General features: G+C 55.7%; 1 protein-coding gene across 1 annotated transcript in view; it reads right to left on the bottom strand.

The window, feature by feature from the left end:
- Positions 1-774: 774 nt before the first annotated feature.
- RASA3 (RAS p21 protein activator 3) overlaps positions 775-24,911 on the bottom strand; it is an 80,196-nt gene continuing 56,059 nt past the window's right edge. The window contains exons 16-23 of the mRNA XM_017861827.1: positions 23,670-23,747; positions 22,840-22,913; positions 18,567-18,673; positions 17,725-17,807; positions 14,282-14,490; positions 10,764-10,867; positions 4,085-4,268; positions 775-2,391 (exon numbers count right to left, since the gene is read on the bottom strand). Coding sequence (XP_017717316.1) covers positions 2,316-2,391; positions 4,085-4,268; positions 10,764-10,867; positions 14,282-14,490; positions 17,725-17,807; positions 18,567-18,673; positions 22,840-22,913; positions 23,670-23,747 — 915 coding nt within the window. The 3' untranslated portion in view covers positions 775-2,315. The remainder of the gene's footprint in view (positions 2,392-4,084; positions 4,269-10,763; positions 10,868-14,281; positions 14,491-17,724; positions 17,808-18,566; positions 18,674-22,839; positions 22,914-23,669; positions 23,748-24,911) is intronic.

Genomic DNA, 24,911 nt, shown 5'->3' with positions numbered 1-24,911 from the left:
CTCACCCTTCCCTGGGAGAAAGGCCTGGCTTGGTGTCCCCAAAGCCACACCTCCTCATTTTTCTTATACCAGAACTGATTCACAATAAAATTACCAAAAAAGGAATTCAAATGGAGCAAGGAAAGGAATAGAGAAGTGAGGAAATGCATCAGCTGTCCCTAGCCATAGAGTCTTCACCCAGAGTCCCCCTTAACCCTTTCCTGCCTGGAGGTACAGCAGCCACCTGCCTGGAGGGGCAGTCCGTTCTCTCCTCCCAGGGCCTCCAAGTCACCACACCCATCCTGGAGATGGCAGCCCGTGGTGGTCTGTCTGCCCAGCACTCCCTGTGTGGACACCATCTCCAGCCGCACCCCTGGCAGCACTTGACCCTCAGCTCTCAGCACTGTGTGACCCCACACCCTTCCTGAGGGTATCACGGGGCCAGACTCCCACCCGAGGCAACACAGGTGAATGCCACTGTCAGAGCAGTGCCGTCCATCACCAGAGATGTCAACTGTCACCAGCGATGTCACCTGTCATCGGAGCCTGTCACTGGGGTGTCACCAGCGATGTCACCTGTCAGAGCAGCGCTGCCTGTCACCAGAGAGGTCACTTGGCATCAGCAATGTGACCTGTCGTCAAGGCACTGCCACCTGTCAGAGCAGCGTCACCCGTTACCAGGGACGTCACTTGGCATCAGCAATGTCATCCTGCTCCCCACCCTCCTCCCTGTACCCTCACCAATGCCCACATGTGCAATTCCCAGTGGGTACCCCTGGAAAACCAAGCCAGTCCTCAGAAAGAATAAAACATCTGTTTTAATTGGCCAGTAAAATACATTGCAAATCACTAGTATTTTATAAACAGAAATGTTAAGTTATAAATCCATGGTAAAAATTGCAGCCCCAACAGCTGTGTGTCCAAAAGTCTATTTTTACAACATCTTCCTCCACTAGTTTTGTGACAACAAAGTTCATATCTGCCATCGAGATGAAGAGTCTGAACTACAGTATTTTCAAACAAGAACCCGGAGAAGTCAGTACAAGGATACGTCATGCTGTGTATTCAAACGGCACTTCCCACACACCTGCCGTCTGCATCCCGGGAGGACGCCCTGTGGGAAAGGCCTCCTTGGCAGTGTGAGGTCTGGAGGGGTCTGTCTGGACCCCATTTTTAGGATGCTCCCCTCCCCAATAAAACAGCAGCCCCGCCCCTGCCCTGCACAGCATCTGGGGGTTCGCGACGCAGGTGCAACACTGGCCACAGGCCCTGGAGGGACGTCTGCACCCCTGACGCCCCTGCACCTCAAGCTCAGAATTTCTTCCCTTCTTTGATTTTCTTGAGGACCTGCAGCTGGCCTTCCTGAGACAGGCTCCATTCCTGTTCCATTTGCCTTCCCGACAGCCTTCCCTTTCGTGGGTATAGGTTTTGACGTTCTGAATTACTTTGTATCAAAGAGCTAATTAAAAATGGTCCTTAAAAAACATAAAGAAAACAGCTTGAAAATGCACATTTCTATTTTAAAATCTTCAAACTTCCACAGGGGGTGGCCAATGTTAATTCTGATTTTAAACCCCATTGACCAGCAAAACAATGGGGGCTTCAACTGTGGGCTCAGCAGACATCTGGAGAAGCTAGAGCCCACACTTTTCTCTCCAGGGGACTCTGTGGACAGAACCCGTATCCCCCAAGCACCAAGGACATCCTCAGACTGGGATTTCCGTGTAGTTCTGCACCTCCCAGCCACAAAACTGACCCTTTAGCCAGGAATCAAACGAACCTCAAAAGTGAACAGGGAGGCCGCCTCCCACGCTGCCTGGACAGCAGGCACAGTGGGAGAGTAATGCTCTGAACGTCCCAATGTGATGAAGCCGAAAGCCAAGACGGGGCCAGCAGGCCCCCCGGGCACAGAGCCACAGAGCCCAGTGCCACCCGCACCGTGCACGCAAGACAGACGTGCACGTGAGACAGACACACACATGGCCAGAGGTGCAGATCACAGCCGACTGGACGGGCCGCGGCTCCCTGAGGCCGGCGGCGGCTAGAGCACAGCCCCTACTTCCTGATCCTTCAGCTGATCCCCAGAACCCCACAAACAAAGAGCCAAAAGCATAGAACCAAAGGACGACACGGTCCACAAGGCCAGGTGGGCTTTCTGCAGGGGGTGTGGTGGCGGTGGCGGCGGTTCTGGTAGAGGGAAGCCCCAGCACCACTTGTCCATGGGCCGGGCGGCTGCATCTCATGTGCTGGCTGTGCTTTTCCTTTTCTTCTCCCTCCCAAAGGCTGCAGCTCTGCACGGGCAGCTCACTGGCGCCACTGGGCGCGTCCCGCAGACTTTAAATGGAATGAGTGGAGGTCTCGGACTGCTGCCGGATGTAGTTCTGGAAACTCTTGTCTCCGATGGGGTGCTCCCTGAAAAGGGGGACAGGGGAGGGAATGAGGCACAGCCCCCGCTGCCTGGCGCTCACCCACGCGCTACGGGAGCTTTTCCTGTTCCTAAATGTGACCACTCGCCCTGCAATCCACACAAAAAACAGAATCGCAGAGGAGCCAAAGGGACCACAGTGCCCTGGAGGCACCCGCGGAGCCTCTGATGTGTGCACGGGGGCAGGCGTGGAAGTGCATGTGCATGTCTCTTCCTGCAGCACGTGTGTAGCACAAATACATGCGCAGACGTGGAACACGTAGACTCCGTGGCACATGTGCAGAATGTGCACATCTGCACTACAGAGACTGCTCACATGTGTGGAGCATGCGCTCCAGGGACACAGATCTCTCCGCCTGTGCTGGGACACTCAGCAGGCGTGGGCACCTCCTCCCACGTGTTGGGTCCACTTTCTCCCACGTGTGTCCACCTCCTCCCATGTGCGCCTCCTCCCCTGTGTGCACCTCCTCCGTGTGTGCACCTTCTCCCGTGTCTGTGCATCTCGTACCACGTGTGCCTCGTGTGCACCTTCTGCTACAACAAACAACATCATGCTTCATGCATTTTTCAACCTGCTGGCTTTCGGCCATGAGGTGGATGAACCTGATGATATCAATGAGGCAACATACTTGGAAGGCAAACGGGGCTGTCTCCCCAGAAGAATGTCGAGCGGATCTGATATGATTGATGTCAGAGGTGAAGTCACAGCACTCAGGAGGTGCTGCAGTCTCAGTCCCCTGAGCAACTTGGTCCAAGTCAGAGCTACAGGGACCTGTCACTCTCCTGGAGCCTCACCACTGCCCTTCCCAGACCAGACCCGCATGGTGGAAGGAAGGAAGGGTTAAGAAGGAAGGGAGGGAGGGAGGAGAAGGAGAATGGTGGAGGAAGAGAGAGGGAGGACAGAAGGGAGGGATGACAGAAGAGAGGAGCGAGCAGGAGGGTGGAAGTGAGGAGGAGGTTGTACAGCTACACAGGGCTCTTGGGCTTACCCACCCCTGAACAAGCCTGTGTGGTGGGTTCTGCCATGGTGGACCCTGGGTGCCCACTGGATGGAGAGAGTGACACAGACACACCTGCTCACTCCAGGCCAAGAGCCAGTCTAGCACTTTACATAGTTTAAGTCAATCTTCTAGCAATTCAGGAGGGTCTTACAACCCTCTGTTTCATGGAGTGAGGGGGAGTGGAGCTTAGCTAAGCACCACGTAGCCTGCTGTCTGTGACTAGGCTGAACGTACTCAACCTCGCCGCACCTGCCTCATGAGACAAGAGTGGGTTTCGTCCAGAGCTGGCCCTACTCCTGGACACCATGGGTGGCCTGGAGAGATGGCAGAGGGTGTGCCACTCAGCCAAGGCAGAACAAGGCCTGGGCCTAGAGACTGCCAGAGCACGTGAGGCCAGCATAGCAGAGAGGCTGGGAGGCAGCAGGCAAGGGAAGCACCCCGGACCTTGGCTGGGGTCCTGGAGAGCAAAGGCAGCACCTGCTCCGAAGGAGGGACCAGCAGCGCTGGGCCACGTCCACTGACCACCGCCAGGTGCCAGCCAGGTGCAGCTGGGATTCTCCTCATCAGGCGGACACCTGTGCACAGGCGGCCTCACCCAGGAGTTCCCTGCAGCCCCACCCACCGCACCCTCCCGCCCACCACGCTGGCCGTCCAGGGCAGGCACGGGAGCGGCACTCACTGGCTTCCATATTTCGTCTTCTTGAACTTGTCCCTCTTATACTGGGCGTGCTCCTGCTCCAAAGCCCCGACGCCAGCGATGACCTGCTTCAGCGTCTTATAAGTCTCCTGGGGGTCGTCAATGACGAACGTCGAATACTCCTCCTGCTCCGGGCCGTCGTACACGGATTTGCTCCCACAGGCCTCTGTGGAGGACGGAGGGGTCAGCGCAGGGCAGGAGCCCAGGGTCCAGCGGCCACCGGCCCCGTCTCCACACAGCTGCATCACTGCAGGCCCCACCCACAGCACACGTCCTTCCAACGCAGGCGCCTTAAGAAAGGGCTGGCCGCCGCTCGTAAACGCAGACGGACACAGAAACCATTCCCGCTGCAGCCACCGTCCTAACCGGACCACGTCACTGCACTGAAGGCCATTCTGGGGCCTCGTCCCCCCGCAGACAGCCAGGGAACCCGAGCCGGGGCAGGGCTCTGCGCCACCTGAGTCTGAGCACCTGAACCAGGCACGTCTCTGCCTCACTGCTCACAGCGACTGGGCACGCACCCCTAGAGCCAGCACCAATGCCCTGCAGCTGTGCCCATCTCGATGGAATGAATGCGCCCCAGATCCATGGGTTGAAATCCTAACCTTCAAGGGATGGCGTCTGGAGGTGAGGCCCTCGGGAGGGGACGAGGCGTGACGGTGGAACCCTTGGGCAGGGGACGGGCGCCCCTATAAAAGACGCCGAGGAAGCTGGCTTGCCCCTTCCACACGTGAGGACATGATGAGACGCTGGCAGGCTGTAGCCCAGAGGAGGGTCCGCAGCGAAACCAGCGTCACTACGCTCTGATCTTGAGCTTCTCAGCCTTCATGCTGGGAAGTGAATTCCTGCTGTCTGTAACCACCCAGCCTATGGTACAATTTTATTGCAGCCCAAACTGACTAAGAACTTGGGACTGAGAAGTAGCTGCTGCTGTAACAAGTACCTTCAAATGTGGACTGGCTTTGGAACCGGGTGCTGGGTGAAGGCTGCAGGGGTTTGGGGGTGCATGCTGGAAGCGGCTTGGCTGGCGTGAATGCCCTTGAAGGGCAAAGCTGGGGGCTCGGGAGAGGAGGAGAGCTGCAGAGAAGGCCTGTCTTAGGGGATGTCTACGTAACCCTGAACAGAATGGTGGCACGAGCACGGGTGGCAAAGGCTGTTCTAACAACCTCTCAGATAGAAAGCACAGCCATGCTACTGGACAGCGGAGAAAAAGCCATCCTTGTGACAAAGTGGACCTGTGTTCACGCCCTCGTATTCTGGGAGGGTGGAACTTGAGAGTGATGACATCAGACACGTAACTGAGGAGATTTCTAAGCAAAATGCTGGCAGAGTGGCTTGGGTCCTCCTGATTGCTGACAGCAAAATGGGAGAAGAGAGATGATTTGAAGGTGGAATTTTGAGCAAAAAGGAACCAGAACTCAAAAGAGTTGGTTAAGTTAAACGATTTGAGAATTAAAATTCCAGCCTCCCCATATCTCAAAAAAATGAGAAAGTGTGTTTGGAACAGACCACTAAGCAAGTGGCCGTGCAGCCGTCTGATAAGGAGACAAGTGTGGGGCTGAGCCATGGACTTGACGAACCATCTCAGCCACAGCTGGGAGCAGAGAAGGAACCGTGCCAGCCGGGGACTGCCAGATGGAACCAGGAGACAGAGAAAACAGGATGAAATGAAGGCAGGCTGCGGTGTCTTAAGCCCTACAAGCCAGGCCATAGAGCTATTCAGCCATGAACACCTGCCATTCTTCAAGACGAGGGAAGAAGGACCCAAGGGGGCAGGGCCATCATAGTGCTGCTCTCACCCAGGAGTCCATGGAGCATGTATCAGACGCAAAATTCTCAGCTGGAATATTGATTAAAAAATAAAACTGGCAATAACTAGAAAAAAATCACAATAAGGAATCTGTAGTTCCTCTTTGTATGATAAGGTTTAAAACGGAGGGTTTAGGGAAAGCTCAGAGCAGCATGTGTGTGCGTGGACTTCAGCAAAGCACCTGCTACATTTTTACGAATGGCCGCATGATCAAGATGCGAAGTTGTGGAGAAGAAAATGGATCAGCTGGTGGGTTTGTGCCGACTGAGCGTCCAAAACGGATCAGAGGGTGGGTTTGTGCTGACTGAGTATCCAAGGCCCCCAACGACAGATCCAAGTGCTTGTCCAAGCGTGAGCCGGGCCCGGGAAGACATGGCGTCCGCACAGCTGGGACACCAAGCCACGGGGAGGACGGCCTGAGGCACAACCACCACAGCAGACCCCACTGCTAGGCGCAGCCCCAGGCTCCCTCAGACACAGGACGACAGCACTAAGCTGCATTCTGAAGTTAATTATGAGGCCGTGGCCTGTGAAGACTGGCCCTTTATCTGACCAAAGCATAACAAGGTGTCAGTGAAAAGAGCATTTACATAACAGCTGCGATGAGCCACCGTGCTCCAGGCTGTGTGTAAGCCACTCCAACCTTCCCCAAATCTCTAACCAAGGGGATATGCCTGTCCTGTAGATGAAGAAACAAGTGGCTTGTCCCAGGACACAACTTGATCACAGCGACCTGCTGGCCCCCACAGCAGAGCTCTTCCCACTCCTGCCACTGACTTCCAGACTGTCTGCAAAGTCACAATGGTATGGCCCAAGGCCACGGCCAGCCCTCTGCACGGGACCCCACCACGCCCTGCCATGGAGCCTCACCTGCAGGACTGGGTGCCACCCTGTCACCAAACTTCAGGACAACATAAAGAACTAGAGTGTGCCCAAGGGAGGTTGGCCAGGGGAGAGGCCACACCACGTGTGGGATGGGGAGGGGACAGTGACCATCTGCCTCCCGCACAGGCGCCCTGGCACAGCACTCCTCAGCCCACGGCCAGCAGAAAGGTCCTGCTGCACTGGGTGGAAAGAATCCCGCAGGCCAAGTGACGGGAAGTCATTAGAACTCTCCGACAACAAACCATCCGCCTCAAGGATGCACGGAGATTCCAGCCGAGGCTTGAACACCACAGAGGAGGGACTCAGTGCCCTGAGGGGTGAGGTCCCTGGACTGAGGCTTCCAACCATGCTGATGTGCTCTGAACCCTCATGGAGGGTATGTGGGACCTGTTTCCATCTGTCCATTGTCCATCCACCAATCCCTCACCCATCCGTCAATCCACCCATCACTTATCCATCCGTCCCTCCACCCATCCATCCACCTGTCACTCACCCTCAGTCCATCCACCCATCACTCACCCTCAGTCCATCCACCCATCTGTCCATCTACCCATTACTCACCCATCATCACTCACCCATCTGTCAATCCACCCATCTCTCACCCATCCGTCCCTCCACCCATCCGTCCATCCACCCATCTGTCCATCTGCCCATTACTCACCCATCATCACTCATCCATCTGTCCATCCACCCATCACTCACCCATCCGTCCCTCCACCCATCACTTATCCATCCGTCCATCCACCCATCTGTCCCTCCACCCATCCATCCACCCATGACTCACCCATCTGTCAATCCACCCATCACTCACCCCTTGGTCCATCCATCCATCACTCAACCATCTGTTAATCCACCCATCATTTGTCCATCGCTCCATCCACCCATCAGTCACCCATTGGTCCATCCACCCATCACTCACCTATTGGTCCATCCACCCACCTACCCACCCACTCAGCTGCCTGCCCGGCCATCTGTCCAGCACACCCATCCAGGTGCTAGGCACTTCCTCTGTGCCAGGCCCAGGAAGGTCATTGCATGTGGAAGCTGAGGAGATGGGAGATGGTTGTGACTTTGGTGACACAGGTGATCCCAGGTGACGTGGTTTGGATTTGTGTCCCCACCCAAATCTCAGGTCAGACTGGAAGCCCGAGTGTTGGAGGAGGGGCCTGGGGGGAGGTGAGGGGATCATGGGGGTGGACTTCCCCATTGCTATTCTCGTAACAGTGAGTTCTCACGAGGTCTGGTTGTCTGGACGTGTGTGGCACCTGCCCCCATCATGTAGGAGGTGCCTCCTTCCTTCCTCTTTGCCCTCCCACCATGATCGAAAGTTTCTTGAGGCCTCCCCAACCATGCTTCCCGTACAGCCTGCAGAACTGTGAGTCAATCAATCTTCTTTTCCTTATAAATTACCCAGGCTCAGGGAGCTCTTCATAGCAACGTGAGAACTAATACACTAGGCTACGGGGATGGGGAGGCTGGGAAGTGCCTGGGGGAGGACACTTCCAAGGTAAACAGGGTCTGCCAGACTGATGCGCAAGGCTGCTCCCGGCAGAGGAAGGAAGAGCTGGAGCTATGGTGTGGGGTGCATGGCCTGGGAGGGGCTGAGCAAGGTTGGAGAGTGGTGCATGCAGCAAGCTGATCATGGAGGGCCTGGTCAGCATCTTTCAGAACCTGGGTCTTGTGTGTGATGACCTCACCCTCTCCAAGGCTCCTCGACTCTGGCCTCCGCTGTGTTGGTTCCTTCTATGAGAGGGCTGGGAAGAGGCGAGCTGATGCCTGACCCACTGTCTTGGCCACCCTGAGGCCTTGTGCCATCTGCACAGTATCCAGGGACCTCAGACCCGGGACAGCACCTGGAGGGACCTCAGACCCAGGGATAGCACCTGGAGGGACCTCAGACCGAGGGACAGCACCTGGTGGGACCTCAGACCCAGGGACAGCACCTGGCACACTTGCTGGGGAGAAGACGCTGTAGTAGGTGGTGGCCCACGAGTGCGTACGTGTGTGGTTGTCTGAGAATGTGTGTGCATGCCTGCACATGGGCCTGCACATGTGAGCGTGTTGTGTTCAACTGCACATGTGTGCAGATATTGTTGCCTTGCTTGTCTGCACACATATGTACCTGTGTCTTCACTTCATGCATGTATGGCTGGAAACGTGTGTACATGGCTATGCATCCATGTGTACATGCCTGTGTGTGTGTGTATGCCTGGAACCACGTACACCCAGGGCATGTGGGGCTGGAGAACAGGCGTGGCCAAGCTCACAGATGGGCAGGTGCATGGACACTCAGGCAGGTCTCGTATTTCCAGGCCAAGGTACACTTGACACTTCTGGGCTAAATCAGGGGAATGAAAAGAAGAAAATCTAACAGGCGTAACTCCGGGCCCATTCTGCTCCATCTCCATTCTGAGTGGGACTCAAGGGCCCTGTCATGTGATTTCCAAGAGCAGATCTGAGTTCTCCCAGACCCTAGCACAGAAACAAACGCAGCTGCTTCGCACCCCCGCCCCCCGCCGTGGGCTCTTCTTGTCTCTGCCTCTCCTGAATTACGGACCTCAAACTACTGTCCCTATGTTGTCTAATTGGGCTTACCTGGATTGCTATTTCAATTCTGTAAAGCAATTCAATGTCACAGATAATGATACTGCAAATAAATTTGAAACACACGGTGTGCCTGGCACTGTTTCAAATCTATATACAATATCATTATCTGTGACACTGAATTGCTTTACAGAATTAGATGGCATGTGTGCACACACATACATGCATGCTCAAACACGTGCCCAAAGACATGCATGCACTCATGTGCCCACACATTTCCACACATGCACAAATGCATGCACGTTCATGTGTCCACACATTCACACACACTCATACATGTCGTGTCCACACAGTCGCACATGCTCAAACATGTGTCCACACATTCCCACACACTCACACATGTCCACACATTCATGCACTCACACACGTGTCTGCACATTCATGCACACTCACACATCCACATATTCATGCACACTCACACGTCCACATTCATGCACACTTATATGTCGTGTCCACACATTTATGCACACTAACACAGGTCCACATACTCATGCACACTCACGTGTCCACATTCATGCATGCTCATGTGTCCACACATTCATGCACACTCACACGTCCACACGTTCATGCACACTCACACATGTCCACATATTCATGCACACTCACATGTCCACATTCACACATGCTCACACGTCCACATTCATGCACTCACACACGTCCACACATTCACGCACACTCACACATGTCCATATACTAATGCACACTCACACATGTCCACATTCACACATGCTCACACATGTCCACACATTCATGCACTCACACACGTCCACACATTCACACACACTGACACATGTCCACACATTCATGCACACACACGTGTCCACACATCCACTCACACACGTCCACACATTCATGCATGCTCACACACGTCCACATATGCACACTCACGTGTCCACATTCACATACACACTCATGTGTCCACACATTCATGCACACTCACACATGGCCACACATTCACAAGCTCATACATGCCAGACATATGCGCACATCTCGTATGTGTCCGCACACATGCATGCACACTCAACATATGTGTCCACACACATGCATTTGTCCCTCTGGAAAACACAAAGGAATGAAAAAATAGGGTCCTCTAAAGAAATTTGGCAGTACAGAGGTTACAAGTTAAATTCCATCTAAAAATTATCTATAGAACCTGTTATCAAGGTAACTGTCCCCCAGATAGCTGCCTACCCTGCTAAAAGCTTTTCGCATCCATCCATCCGTGCTACAAACACAACTACACGGAGCCCACACTACACGAGAGGCTCAGACCACAGGTTTTCACCCCACAGCATGCTCCTGTGGCCAGGGCCTCGCCAGCCGTCCCCTCGCTGCACGGATTGGTGTGCCGGGCACACTCACCCTGCATCTTCTCCAGCTTGCTCATGTATGAGTTGAAGAGGGAGTAGATACGCTCTGTCTCACGGTCCCCGTCAATGTCCAGCTGGATGTTGGCTGGGAGGCCGCTGTCCAGACACATCAAGAATAGAAAGATAAAAACACTTATTTAAATGATGCTTTTAATAACGACATTAATTTTTAAAATGTCACTGAAGAAAGAAGACGATAATGTTGGAAGTGAAACTCGAGACAGGACCTATTTGCCGTCCGTCTGTACACAGCCAGCGTGTTGGCTTGCTGAGCAAGTCTAGTGGTGTCCACAGCAGCATGGACAGCTGTGTCACCAGGCCGGCCACAAGCCGGAACGAACTGGCAACCTCGGCTTCAGTTACCATCAGCCTATTTGGACACTTGGCAAAAGATCCTCGCTGTTCAGTACTTAAAATGTGCTTATCGTTTGTACTAACTGACCTTTCCTGAAATCATGCTGTACCGAGTTATGTCTTGTTTAAATCTATTCCTACTCCAGAATCTTCTCAATACATAAGAAATTTAGGAAGATTAGGTGCCAAAATCCCCAGCGTAATACTTGTACATTTTTAGTATCATACAGAACTAAATTCCCAGGAACTATGAACACTCCAGACCTCATGTGGTTTATTCCTTCAGTCATTTCAAACACGGAAGGAGGCTGTGCCGTTATGTCCCTGCTCACTCTATGTCCGCTTCTCCTACGTTCACACCAGCACACGTCAGGCTGGAGTGCAGTGGCACGATCTCAGCTCACTGAAACCTCTGCTTTCCAGGTTTAAGTGATTCTCCTGCCTCAGCCTCCCGAGTAGCTGGGATCATAGGCCCCCACCACCATGCCGGCTAATTTTTGTATTTCTAGTGGAGATGGGGTTTCACCATGTTGGCCAGGCTGGTCTCGAACTCCTGACCTCAGGTGATCCACCTGCCTCGACCTACCAAAGTGCTGGGATTATAGGAGTGAGCCACCGAGCCCAGCCTCATGTCTTTTAATAAATCTTACTTGTCTTATTATGAAAATACTCCAAAGCCGGGTGCGGTGGCTCACGCCTGTAATCCCCACACTTTTGGGAGGCTGAGGCAGGTGGATCATCTGAAGTCAGGAGTTCAAGACCATCCTGGCCAACATGGTGAGACTCTGTCTCTACTAAAAATATAAAAATTAGCCGGGTGTGGTGGCATATACCTATAATCCCAGCTACTTGGGAGGCTGAGAAAGGAGAATCGCTTGAACCCGGGAGGTGGAGGTTGCAGTGAGCTGAGATCACACCACTGCACTCCAGCCTGGGCAACAGAGCGAGACTCTGTCTAAAAAAAAAAAGAAAAGAAAAGAAAAGAAAATCTACATTGTACAGAAGCACGTCTTTGACGGCTTCAGACACAGGGGACTCACGGTTAATTTAACATTTGCACTCAGGTGCAACCAACAGGGAGGGCCTGAGAGGAATCCGTGGGGCTGTTAATTATTTTTAGCAAATTCTGCCTTGTGCAGAACGTGTGAAATATGCTCTTTAATTTAGTAAATACTTTTTAAAAAGCAGAAACGCTTCTTATTACAGCTAAAACAATTCTTAAATCATAAAATTTCTGATGCTTCTGTAATTTTTTCCATACTGATTAGAAATTGTTTTACCAACTTATTTTTGTTTGAAGTGTGGTAGCTTTTCCCTTTTCTTCCCAACTTCTCTTGCAAAAAAAGAAGTGGGTTTCCGCCAATGAACTGAACAGACGTCCAATATTGTATATGCCTTTTGAGCTGAGTAGCTCAGTATTCGGATCCTTGGTCATTTGTTTCACTATGTAATTGATAAAATGGTGTCATTTATTCATGTTAGTTCAACCACATATTTATGCTGTCTGGGGATGGGCGGTTATACTTCCGTGTGAGAAATAATTGTCAGTCTTCAACAGTTTGTAAAAACTTAGTGGTGAGCGCTTAAACATCTAAATAAATAATGAAATGCATTTATCATCAAAAAAAAAAAAAAAAAAAAGCAAAAAAGAAGATGAAGTGACTGACATTAAAACACGTTCCTGGCCAGTCAGGGGGTTCATGTCGGTAATCCCAGCACTCTGGGAGGCCGAGACAGAAGGATAGCTTGAGCCCAGGAGTTTGAGACAAGACCACCCTGGGCAACACCAGGAGACCCTTACAGTGAGATTTGGACAACATAGTGAGACCCCGTCTCTACAAAAAACAAAATTTAGTGAGCTGGGCGTGGTGGTGCCTGCCTGTAGTCCCAGCTACTCGGGAAGGTGACGTGGGAGGATTGCTTGAGCCCAGAAGTTTGAGACCAGTCTGGGCAACGTGGTGAAACCTCGTTTCTACAAAAAACCTTAAAACAATTGGCCTGGAGTGGTGGAGCCCACCTGTAGTCCCAGGTCCTGGGAGGCTGAGGTGGGAGGATGGCTTGAGCCTGGGAGGTGGAGGCCTGAGACTGCACCACTGCACTCCAGCCTGGGCGACAGAACGAGATCCCGTCTCAAAAGCATAAAACTAAAAAAGCATCCCCAAGCTGGGAGAGCTGAGGCCGGCGGGGTGTGCGGGACAGGGGAGGCTCCCGGGCTGTCTGGCCTCGGCGGCTGGAGACTCTTGGGACCCACAGACCTGCCAAGGCAGCGAGCAAATTTGGCAGACGTTTTCTCATGGAGAGAAATGGCCTGGAAGGAAGCCTCCTGGGGCTCTGTCCCCTGCAGGGTCGGCTGCAGCTGGGGATGGGCCAGGTTTCCTCTCCTCCCCAGGCTGCAATGCTTGCCGCTCTCCCAGGATTGCGAGGATACAGGAGAGCGCTGGCCTCTCCTGGGGGTCCTGGGGCAGTGGCTACGCATGCCTGGGCGGCATCCTGACCTTCCTCCTGAGCTTCAGCCTCTGTGTCCACGAAGCAGATCTAAGGTCCCATCTTGGAGACTGAGGGAGGATTGAACAGTGGCCCAGTGTGAAGCACAGTTCATCCCCTGCAAGGCCCTTACGTGAGGCCACCATGTGGCCAGGACAACAGTGAGGTGCATCTCACGGAGCATAACCGGGGACGCCGGGCACCCCGGCCTCCTTCTAGGACCGGCAGACATGACCCTAGTCCCTGTGGAACTGCCGGAGGCCCAGCTGACGAGCGGCCGGGAAGACAACGGGCTGCTGCATCACACAGAATCAAGATGGGTGTCCTGGGCCAGATGAAGCTTTCAGCGAGGGGCTTACTCCCACGCTCCTCTCAGAGAAGCAGGATGGCCACGGCCTGGGGGCCCCCCTTCACCCTGACCTCCCACTCCCCCAGGGCAGGGCCTCAGGAGGACCCTCGAAGGCCTGCAGCACCCTCGAGTCTGCACAGAGCTTTCGAGAGACTGGGCCCAGATGCCCCCTCGGGTGGGAGGCTCCTGGGACGAGGCGAGTGCAGCCTCGTTTATTTGCGGCTTACAGGCAGACATGCGCTGTCCACTGGTCCCTCCCTACTTGGCCCCTTGGCCACATTTCCTGCACAGTGCACACGCCGGGCGCCGAGGCACAGACCTACCCGGTGCAGGGCGAGCAGCCTGGAGCTGAGTCCGAGGGCGCCCTACAGCACAGCCAGTGGCCGCTCAGGTAGGCGGACGGGTGGTAGACAGTGAGGCGCTTCTGGTTGCACTGGCTCACTTTGGTGAGAATGTCGATCCAGTCCTTGGCCTCCACGCAGTTGTTGGCCTGGATGTACAGCGCACGCTCCGGCTGGATGACCTGGAACATCTGAGGACGCAGGCCGGCTCAGGACAGTGCACACGAGGTCTCGTGGATGAGCGCGTGCAAGCGTCTGCCAGGCACCTGGCCGTCCTCGCTGGAGCCGTAAGAGGGGACGCTGAGGGTGCTCAGGCCCAGGCGTCCTGGAGCTCTAAGCCCCAGAAGAGGCCAAGGCTGGGCGGTGCGCGGAGCTCTTTGCCACCCTTAAACCTGACAGCTGGGGCCGTGGGGAACGGAGGTGAGAACTGGTGTGGCTGGAGACATGGCTGGGTGGCCAGGAACGGCTTGACCAAGGTGCTTTATGTGCTGGAGCCTTGGAGGTCTCCACTCAAAAGGCAGAAGAGGGGCCCTGTGGCCTCCCCACGAGGCCTCCTGCAGCCGACCGCAGGCGTCCCATCCACGCGGAGCTCCTGCGGCGTCAGCCCAGGTGGCCCGACCTGCTCAGCTCCTCCCCCATGAGGCCTCCTGCAGCCGACCGCAGGCGTCCCATCCACATGGAGTTCCTGCGGTGTCAGCCCAGGTGGCCCCAGGCGTCCCATCCACACAGAGCTCCTGCGGTGTCAGCCCAGGTGGCCCGACCTGCTCAGCTCCTCTCCCACCTGACCAGCCCAGGGTGCTTCCTCCTCCTCCCAGCTGGGGTTAGGGGGCTGCTTTCTCTTGAAGCGTCTTGGGGCAGCAACAACCTTTGCCATTTACTACTCATTCAACACACATGACCAAGCACCAGCACTCTCCTAGGTCCCAGAGACAACGCCTGGCCTAGAGTTTCTGCTGAACCTGCAGCCACCAAGAAAGACTAACAAAGGCAGGTGTCAGCAGGGGCTGGAAGTGAGTAGTGCTGGTGCTGCGGTCGGGGCTGACTCGAAGTTAGTAAAGCAGGGGTGGGGGCAAAGAGTGTTGAAGGCAGAAGAAATGGGGGGCACAAAGGTCCTGGGGCAGGTGGGACAGGGGTCCTGTGATTGGAGGGATGGGGGTCCTGGGGCAGGAGTGACAGAGGCCCTAGGATTAGAGGGACGGGGACCCTGGGGCAGGGGGGACAGGGATCCTAGGATTGGAGGTCAGAAGCTTGCAGAAGGAGCCGGCTCTGCTGCACACAGAAGACAGGTTTTCTGAGTAGGAGGCCGACTGGAGGCTGCGAGGCCTCTTATGTGGGACTTGCCCTTGAGTCAGGAGCCAGGGGGACGGTGGCCTCTCTAGCGGACAGGCCTTCTGCACTGGTCTGGGGAGGATTTGGGCTCCAGGTTTCTGGTGAACAGCTGAGGTCTGATTTACAGAGGCCAGGAGCCACCTGCCTTGCACCCAGCACACGTGTGCAGGTCTCAGACTGGACACCCCCATGCATGGCTGTGATCCCCATGGAGGGCATCCTGGCCATCACCCCAGGCTTGGTCCTGCCTCCAGGAGCAGCCTTCAGAAAGGTTTCCCCAGCGGGTGAGAGTCTGGCCTGGCAGTGGCCCCAGGGGAATCGGGCTCTGAGGAAGTCAGAGGGAATGAACAGCTGGGAACAGGCGGCTGAAACTAGGGAATTATCGGGAATCTATGTGAAGGCTGGAGGTGCTTCCAGGACATTTCCACACTGCTGCCTCCGAGGGATGGTCTCAGGGCCGGGTCCCGGCCATCCCCTCAGTCACAGGCATTGAACCCACACCCTCCTCTTCCCACCACCCCCTCTTCCCAACCCTCCTCTTCCCACACCCTCCTCTTCAAATTACTCTACAAACTTAGGCCTTTTGCGGGATCTGTCTGGACTGCCCGTGAATAACACGCTAGCAGAATCCCGCCCATGGTAAGGAACGTGCGTTGACTTTGGCACGAGGCCTAGGGACTGTGCCTTCCCTGCAACCGTTCTCTGGCCCTGATGCTGCAGTCGGGGCACAGAAAGCTTGTCCCAGACAGCACGTGTCAGGGTACAGGGTCAGCCTCAGGATGGCACAGACGGCGGGGTCACTGAGTCACCGGGGAGAACGTGGTCAGTGGCCGACTCTGGGAGGCACTGGGGAGAACGTGGCCAGCGGCCGACTGGGAGGCACCGGGGAGAACGTGGCCAGCGGCCGACTCTGGGAGCCACCACACAATGGCGACGTCATGGACACCTCTAGGGGATTCCTGCCAAAAACGTATCATCAGAACCTGCCACGTCGGCACATCGACAAACTCACAGGGAGGGACGTCCACAAAACCGAAGGCCTGCACGCCTCAAAAATGCCAAGGCCATGACACACAAAGAAAGGCTGGGAGTGTCCAGTCGGCCAGACTGAGAAGCAACAGAATGCAGTGCGGACTACATCCGGAGGGGAAGAAACCACAGCCGGAGGAACGGGACCAGACAGCGGCAAACGCAAACGTGGCTGCGCTGGTGACGCACGATGGGCGGCTGCTGTGGTTTCGGGGTCTGCGCTGTGGGAAACACTCAGAAGCATTGATACCGTTCAGAAAAGCACGGGCAGGGCCGGGCGCGGTGGCTCACGCCTGTAATCCCAGCACTTTGGGAGACCGAGGTGGGCAGATCACGAGGTCAGGAGATCGAGACCATCCTGGCTAACACGGTGAAACCCTGTCTCTACTAAAAATATAAAAAATTAGCCGGGCGTGGTGGCGGGCGCCTGTAGTCCCAGCTACTCGGGAGGCTGAGGCAGGAGAATGGCGTGAACCCAGGAAGCGGAGCTTGCAGTGAGCTGAGATTGTGCCACCGCACTCCAGCCTGGGCGACAGAGCGAGACTCCGTCTCAAAAAAAAAAAAAGAAAAGCACGGGCAGGACCCGTGGAGGGAGAAGGAATGAATGTGACTGGGGAACGAGGCCACAGGTGGGTCTGGGTCAAGTGTGTGTGGAAAGTACTTGTTCTACTCATGCAACTTCTATAAATCCAAAATTATATCAAAATAAAAAAGCTTCCAAAAGAAATTCCAGACGGTCCCAAGCCTGCTTCTGGGATGTCTTGGACGAGGGCACCTTGACCTTGGGGACTCTGCGGGGGACGTCCCCTGGAGCAGCTCAGGCCCCACCTTCTGGCAGGTTCCACCCCACCCTGGTGACCCCGGACACAGAGAGTGTGGCTCCTTTGATCCAAGATTCCGACACAAACTCTCCAGCACCTGGTGAGCACCCCCAGTAACACGGAGACTGAGAAGCCTGGAGTGCGGAGGGTGGGGAAGGGTGAGCCCTGGGCCAGGCACGGGAAGAGAGCAGAGAAAACCTGGCCAGCCCTCAACCCAAAAGAGAGGCTTGGGGGCACCACACTCACGTTTTTCATTTTGAAAGACTCCTCCTCCAGCTTCTCCACTGCCAGGATGTTCTCGATGGGAATGCTGTAGAGAGGCTGGTCCCCTGTGGCAGGGAGGGGCTGTTGGCAGGTGCAGCCCCTGCTGTCCCGGCTGGGGTATGGGTGGAGCTGAGGGGTCTCTGCCAGGGGGTGCTCTGCCGGGGTTCTCTGCTGGGGTCTCTGCCGGTTGGGGGGAATCTCAGCTCAGGGGCCTCTGCTGGGGGTTCTCTGCTGGGGTGCCCCGAGCACGAGGAGGTGCCCCACGTTCCTCTCCTTGGGCGTGATGGCTGAATCACTGACAGGCCGCAGGTGCGGAGGCTGAGGGGGCCTGGGACCCACCCGGTCCTCGCATCCTCACCGCTGCCGTGGCCTCAGGCTCTGTCCCCAGAACATGTCCCCGTTCTCGTAGGGAGAAACGGCTCGATATTTCCTAATCCAGATCTGAGCCAGCAGATCTGACAGCGGGGGCAGGAGGTGGTGGGAAGCCCCGTCTATCTCCGGGGAGCAGCACCCTGGCCGTGACGAGGCAACCAGAGGAGGAAGGGACGTGGATGGAAAAGCACCTTACTGATGCGGTCGGCTCTGTGTTTACTGGTTCTCTGGGGAAGCAGGTTTCCCTCACTTTCCAGCAGCAGGTCTGAAAGACCCCTTCAGGGATCTTTGAAGGCAGAGCCGCAAGCAGAGGGCTCTGGGCCACTGCGACCCCAGGCTCTGCCGGCAGCACCAAATCCTTCCTCCCCTCCGTTCTCCCCCGGAAAAGCAGACTCAGTCCCAGGGCCCAGCACGCTCCAGCGGGAGCCCAGGAACGCGGCCTTGCTCCTTACCTTTGCTTTTATGGTAGGTAAATTCATGGTTGGTCAAGCGAAACCATCTCTTCTTAAAATTCTTCATCCCAAAGCGCTTCCGTCCTTGCGCCCTCTTGATCATGAGCCTGTGTGAAGAGCACAGGGCTGGGATCCAGGCCTCAGCCGCCTCCCTGCACAGGCGCAAAGCCACATCCCCCAACATTCTGTGTTCTGAGACCTGAGGCGGGCGGTGGATTTTCAGTATCTTATCATTTTACTCCGAGTGATGACATTAAAATTGGAAGGCAATGCCTCTCCTTTGAAAAGTTGAGCACTGACTGCTTTGAGTCACCAGTTGGTGATGGCACCAGGTTTCAGGAGATCTCCAACCCTCCCGCCTCCCACACTGAACTTTCAACAGCGGTGCCGCCGGAAACGCCAACGCGATGCTCCCACGGAGGACCCGAGGCCGTGGGCTCGGGGTCAGGGGTTGGGGTCAGGGTGGGCAGCGGGCTCAGGGTGGGCAGCGGGCTCGGGGCAGGGCGGGCAGCAGACGCCCACAAAACCCACACCTGTGGTGTGCAGGAGTCGCGCCCTGGTGCCTCTGCCAGACCAAACCTGCCCCCGTCAGGACCAGCCCTGCTGTGGCAGAAGGCGCCACTGGGCCACATCCTCAGGAAATGTGGGGAGCTGGAGATAGGACGGTCACCAAGGATGCAAGGCCTCAGCGAGGACGACCTTAGGCCTGGACCCAGGCAGGGTCCTCCAACGCCCTCCTGGCAGCCCAGGGCCCTCCGAGTCTCAGCCTTCACCGCCGGGCGGGGCCCCTGACCAGAACCGGTGGCCGAGCTGGAGGAGAAGAAAGTGGCTGGACAGATTGACTGGAGGACAGAGGTGGAAGCTGAGGAGGAGGAGCCAAACTGGAGAGACAGGATGGGGAGGTGGGCAGGGTAGACGCACAAACACTCAGAAATCGGAATGAGGGGCTTTGGGCAACCACACAGTCAGATGTGGCCAGAGAGCTGCAGATGCACACAGGAGGGTGTGGAAGCTGCTGGGAGCCACCGGGACAGCACAGTTCACAACCAGCGGATGCAGAACGCCGTTCGTTCCAGGGATTTGCAGACAGGAAGTCAGCCCCGGAGGCTGTGGAGGACCAGCGGACGCAGCCGGACGTGCAGGGCGGAGCCCACACAGATGTGTTGGGGGGACCAGGAGCTCCACGGGGTGCCGGCCTCCTTGAGGGCAAGAGGACACCTCTGACAAGACTCTGGACCACGCAGCAGTTAGATTTGAGTAGTAGTGCCTCCTCACTGCATAGCTCTGGTCTGGGCGTCTGGCTCTCCAGGAGTCAGTTTTCTAACCGGGACCACCGTGTGTGGGACGGGGAGGCAGGAGCCACAGCTGAGCCGGAAGCCTCAGGCTGAAAGCAACTCAGCCCCGCACAGCCACGGCCAACTCAACTCAGCAAACACAGACCGCACTGCAGAGGCCCCGTCCCCGGTCCTGTGTCCCTGTGGGTGAGGACACACAGCCCCAAGAGACGACAGAGGTGTGGGAGCACAGAGTGAGCCCTCAGGAAACATGGTCATCACCACCTCCACACATGGACGAACATGGCCAGACACACCTGCCACCAAGGGCTGGGACAGCAGAACCGAGGCCTCAGGACGGCCCACGCTTGCACAACCAAGGGTGGCCCTGGGTTTGAGGACGTGACAGAGCTGCGGTGCCGGAGGAGAGGCTGATCTAGGGGCTGGAAACTCGAGGGTCCTGATGGACCCAAACCTTGGCCTGAGTCTCAGGTGGTGCAGCTGCTGGAAGGAGCTGGTGGAGCCTCAGCTGCATCCAGGGTACCTGGGAGGCGCTTGTCCTTGAACCTGTATCTACAGCAGCTTCTCAGCGTCAGGCACACAAGACCTGAGTGTGCTGTATTGCTTTAGGGATTATAGGATGAATATTTGTTGCTTTGAAAGTTGTGAATTTATGAAATGTAGAAAGTAAAAAGTTCCTCCTCAAAGCATCTTGTTAAAGAATAAATCATGTTAGAAATAATGGTTTCTTTTAAAGCTAACTTCCTTCAAGTCTCCTTGCTTTGTGCTAATAACTCTTTGTTAATTAAGCTCTATCCTATGTAGCTGCTGGACATGCCCACAGGCTCGTAATACATTCTGTGTCCTTGTACCTTAACCAAGATGTTTGTGTTAGACATACTAATAGGCACATCCCAGCTCACAGCCTATGCCCCTTCCTTATTTAAAAATATTATTATTTTTCTACCTATTTAAAAAAAGTTTTAAATTATTAGCCAGTCAGGTTGTAATGTAGATTGTGAGGTCTGGCTCCAGCCAATGGAGACAGGACACACAACAGCACCTCATGCGTAAGGAATCAATATTCTGGCATCTCTTTATTCTGTGTGTGCCCTCGCCATTATTCCATCTGCACGGGACACTCTTTCTGCAGAAAGTAAAATTGCCTCGCTAAAAGAACTTTTGTCTAAATGCTAATTTTTCCTTATGGCACCAAAGAGCAAACATTTTGCATTTCTAACATGAAATGTGTGTATTACAAATGCTATTGGTTAATATATGATGAAGTTAAATGAAAGTGATTTTAAGAAAAATAGCAACATAAGTAATGCTGCCACCGGGGTATGGTCCACCAGTGACCCAGGGATGTCCCAGGTTTGAGCAGACGGCTCTGACAGAGTATCCACAAAAATAGACAAACGGGACTTAATTAAACTAAACAGCTTCTGCACAGCAAAATAAATAACCAACAACGCAAACAGACAACCTGCAGAATGGGAAGATATTTGCAAACTACAGATCCAACAGGGGACCAATAGCCACAATTCAGAAGGAACTCAAACAGCTTACCAATAAATAAATAAATAACCCATTTAAAAGTGGTCAAAGGACAGGAATAGACATTTTTCAGAAAAAGACAAATAGCTAAAAAGCAAACGATATAAAACCTGAGGAATGACAATCAGAGCCGCCTGACCCCTACCTCACGCCAGGCAGAACAGAGCATCCTGCAACCCCAGCTCACGCCAGGCAGAACAGAGCCTCCTGCAACCCTCGCTCACAGCAGACGGAGCCACCTGATCCCAGCTCACGTCAGGCAGAACAAAGCTGCCTGCGGCCCCAGCTCATGCCAGGCAGAACGGAGCCACCTGACCCCAGCTCATGCCAGGCAGAATGGCTGTGATCAAATCAAATGCTGAAGAATGACAGATGCTGTCAGGGCTGTGGAGGATGCGAGCACCTGCACGCTGTGGGGAATGGAAATTAGTGCTTAAGGAAACCCACGGAGATTTCTCAAAGAGCTAAAAGCAGAGCCGCCATTCGATCCAGCAATCCCACACAAAGGAGGAGCAATTACCAAAAAGACACGTGCACACGTACATTTCCCACTGAACCCCTCACAATAGCAGAGACACGGAATCCACGTGTCCACCAACGAGCGACAAAATGTGGCATAAATACACCACGACATGCTACTCTGCTGTCAAGAAGAAGGAAATCGTATGTTTTCCAGCAACATGAATGGAGCGTGAGGTTGTTATCTTAAGGGAGATGACTCAGAAACGAAAAGCCAAACGCCCCTTGTTCTCACTGGTACGTGGGAGTAAACATGGCAGGGCGGGGCGCTCTGGGACATGCACTGAGGCCTCGGAAGGGTGGGAGGCGGGAGCGGGAGAGGAACGAGAAATTACTCAGTGGGCGCAAAGTGTCCGTTCAGGTGACGGTTACACTCGAAGCCCCGTCCAATACAACTGCATTTGTGCCCCTAACGTGTGTGCAAACACATAAAAATACAGGTGCATGGGACACCAAGCAGCGCAAAGCCCTGACCAGGAGCAGGAGCCAGGGCACAGGACGGGATTGGTGGAAATGGGCAGACGTGTCAACATCTATGTAAGGAAGGGTGATGGGCTCTGACGCTCCAGGGTCCGCTGGGTGGAGGTCCAGGGGGGACGGGCCTGTGCCAGAAACATGGGGTGGCTGTGGAGCACAGACGACCCCGTCCAAAGTCAGCGAGAAGGCGGTGGAGGAGTCCCAGGCTGAAGGCACAGGGGCCAGGCTCCCAGGGCCGTCCCCTCTGACCCTGGATCCCCTGGAGGGAAGGCCGGCCCAAGCGTGGGTGTGGACGAGGCGGCCAGTGGTACAGAAATCGCAAGGCTGCTGGCCAGCAAGGGAGGAGGCTGCCCCCGACTAGGGAACCTTCTGGAATGTGCTGGGTGCTTGGGGGACTGGGGCCCCCATCCCTTTCTCCCCTCCTGCCCTGCCGGACACCACCTTACCCTTCTTTAAGCAGGATGGGCTGCTCGACACTCTTGGGATCTCTTCTCCCCGAGGACGAAATCAGATCCAAGAACTGAAACAGGAAGAAATCGGATCACGGGGAGGAAGCCACACATTCGACGCGCACGGCTCTCATGACAACAGCGTTGGCGGCGACTGCCTCCTTTCTGATGCCAGTGGAGACAGAATTTGGGGAAGTCCTTCCCTGAGGCCGAGGGGCCTCTGCCCCCCACTGTGCCACCCCAGCCCCGGCTCTGCCCCCCACTGTGCCACCCCAGCCCAGGCTCTGCCAGGGAGATCTCTGGTGAGAAGCTCAGGCAACACCTGGGGATCAACCTGCATCTCCAGAGGCCGCCCAGAGGGGACTCTAAGTGGGGAATCTGGGTCCCGGCAGCGAGGCCCATGGGTCCCTGACTGTGGGGAGGAGCAGAGCCCTGCGGTCTGGAGGTCCCCCATGCACGGTGTTCCTGACACTGAGTCTGCCGCCCCAGGGCTCCATGACTGCAGCCTGGAATGAGTCCAGCCGCCACACACACTGAGGTGGGACGCGCCCTTGCCTGGGAGTCTCAGACACAGAACGAGATGGGCGAGGGCCCCTTCCTGGCCCCAAAGGTGGTCACACCAAAGAGTTTATCGACTGCCGGAGAAGGAGGTGTCTCAGGACTTGGGACAGGGCTGTCTGGGCAGCACTGTGAAGGCACCGAACGCCCTTATTGTTTAAAATCACTGATGGCCAAGTCTGTGCCATGTGGGTTCCATCTCAATTTTAAAAGAGCAGCTCTGTCTCCTGGGCACAGCACCGGCTGTCGGGCGGGGAGTCGACACTTACGTTCTTCACCGCATCAGCGTATTTCTGCTCGTTGAAGAATTCATAAAATGTAGCCATGTAGGACTCCTTAAAACTCGCCTAAAATGAAACAGGGATCACTTGGGAACAGCCCGAAGTGCCTCGGCTCCCGGACCAAATCTGAAAAAGCTAGAGGCAGGAACTGCTCAAGCCTAAATAACGATAAACAGGAGAAGAACCCGGTGTTACCGGGGAAGTGAGAGCCCGCAGGGCTGCCCAGAGGATGAATTGCAGAAATCGCTCGGGCACCAACGACGACCATCAGACCCGCCAGTGCCCGCGAGGTCTCCAAGCGCCCTTTGGCATCAGTGACTCTGTCCCGGCCCCGGGCCGCCCCTCACACCTGGGTCCCAGGCTCACGAAGAGGTACGCCGGGGCCCAGACGTGGCTGCCTGGGGACCTGCAGTCATGGGCCAGGGTCCCGGAGCCACCACGCCCGTCTCTCGCCCGTGGGGCATAAGGGCCGCTGAGGCGGGAAGAGGCGGCAGGGAGCTCTGTCACATGGGGAAGTGGAGGCACCCCAGGGATTTGGGGGGGCCTTTGCAGCCACCATTCCTGAGGCTCGGCCCCAAGTTCCTGTCGTTTCCACACTGAGGTCACTGCACGGTTCCCCGGCTGGGAAATGAGGTGGGTGGTGCAGGCCTCGGAGGACGCACAGGTGCCTGTTACGGAGTTTCCAGCCCACAGAGTGGGGCCTGGCTGGTGGGGAAGAGCGTTCGGCCCACCTGGGCCTGCCTGCGGGTGCGGCTAGTCTTCCACTCACTCGGACTCAGAAAAGCCCAACGTTTGTCCCAAGGGGGCCGCGCCTCCAGTGGGGCCCTGCTCCCCAAAGCCCTCATTTCCACCCAGGCCTCACCAGGAACAGGGAACCCGGAGGCTGGGGCATCTGTGCACCTCGGCCCAGCCCTCTCCAGACGGAGCCCCAGGGGCGCCCGAAGGCATCAACCTGCCCTGGCCGGGCCCCTGCAGAGACAGCCTTGGGCCCCACCATGAGCCCCCGGCACCCCTCAAACGGCAGCTCTGACCCTCAAACACACAAGGTGCTCTCAGGGGGAAATGGGGCACACACTTGAGGCACCCTCAGCCCGGCGGCACCATATCCGGTCTGAAGGGACAAGGATGGAGGACAGAGGTTCATATCCCCAGGGAGACAGGGGCCCTGGGAGGAGGGGGCTGTGTGGAGAGGTTGTGGGGAGGAGGGGCTGTGTGGAGAGGAGGGGGGTT

This window comes from Rhinopithecus bieti, unplaced genomic scaffold (genome assembly GCF_001698545.2).
Source record: "Rhinopithecus bieti isolate Rb0 unplaced genomic scaffold, ASM169854v2 scaffold_62034, whole genome shotgun sequence".
NCBI classification, from domain to species: Eukaryota; Metazoa; Chordata; class Mammalia; order Primates; family Cercopithecidae; genus Rhinopithecus; species Rhinopithecus bieti.
Note: the sequence above shows the minus strand (reverse complement) of the source record. Positions and strands in the feature narration are given on the sequence as shown.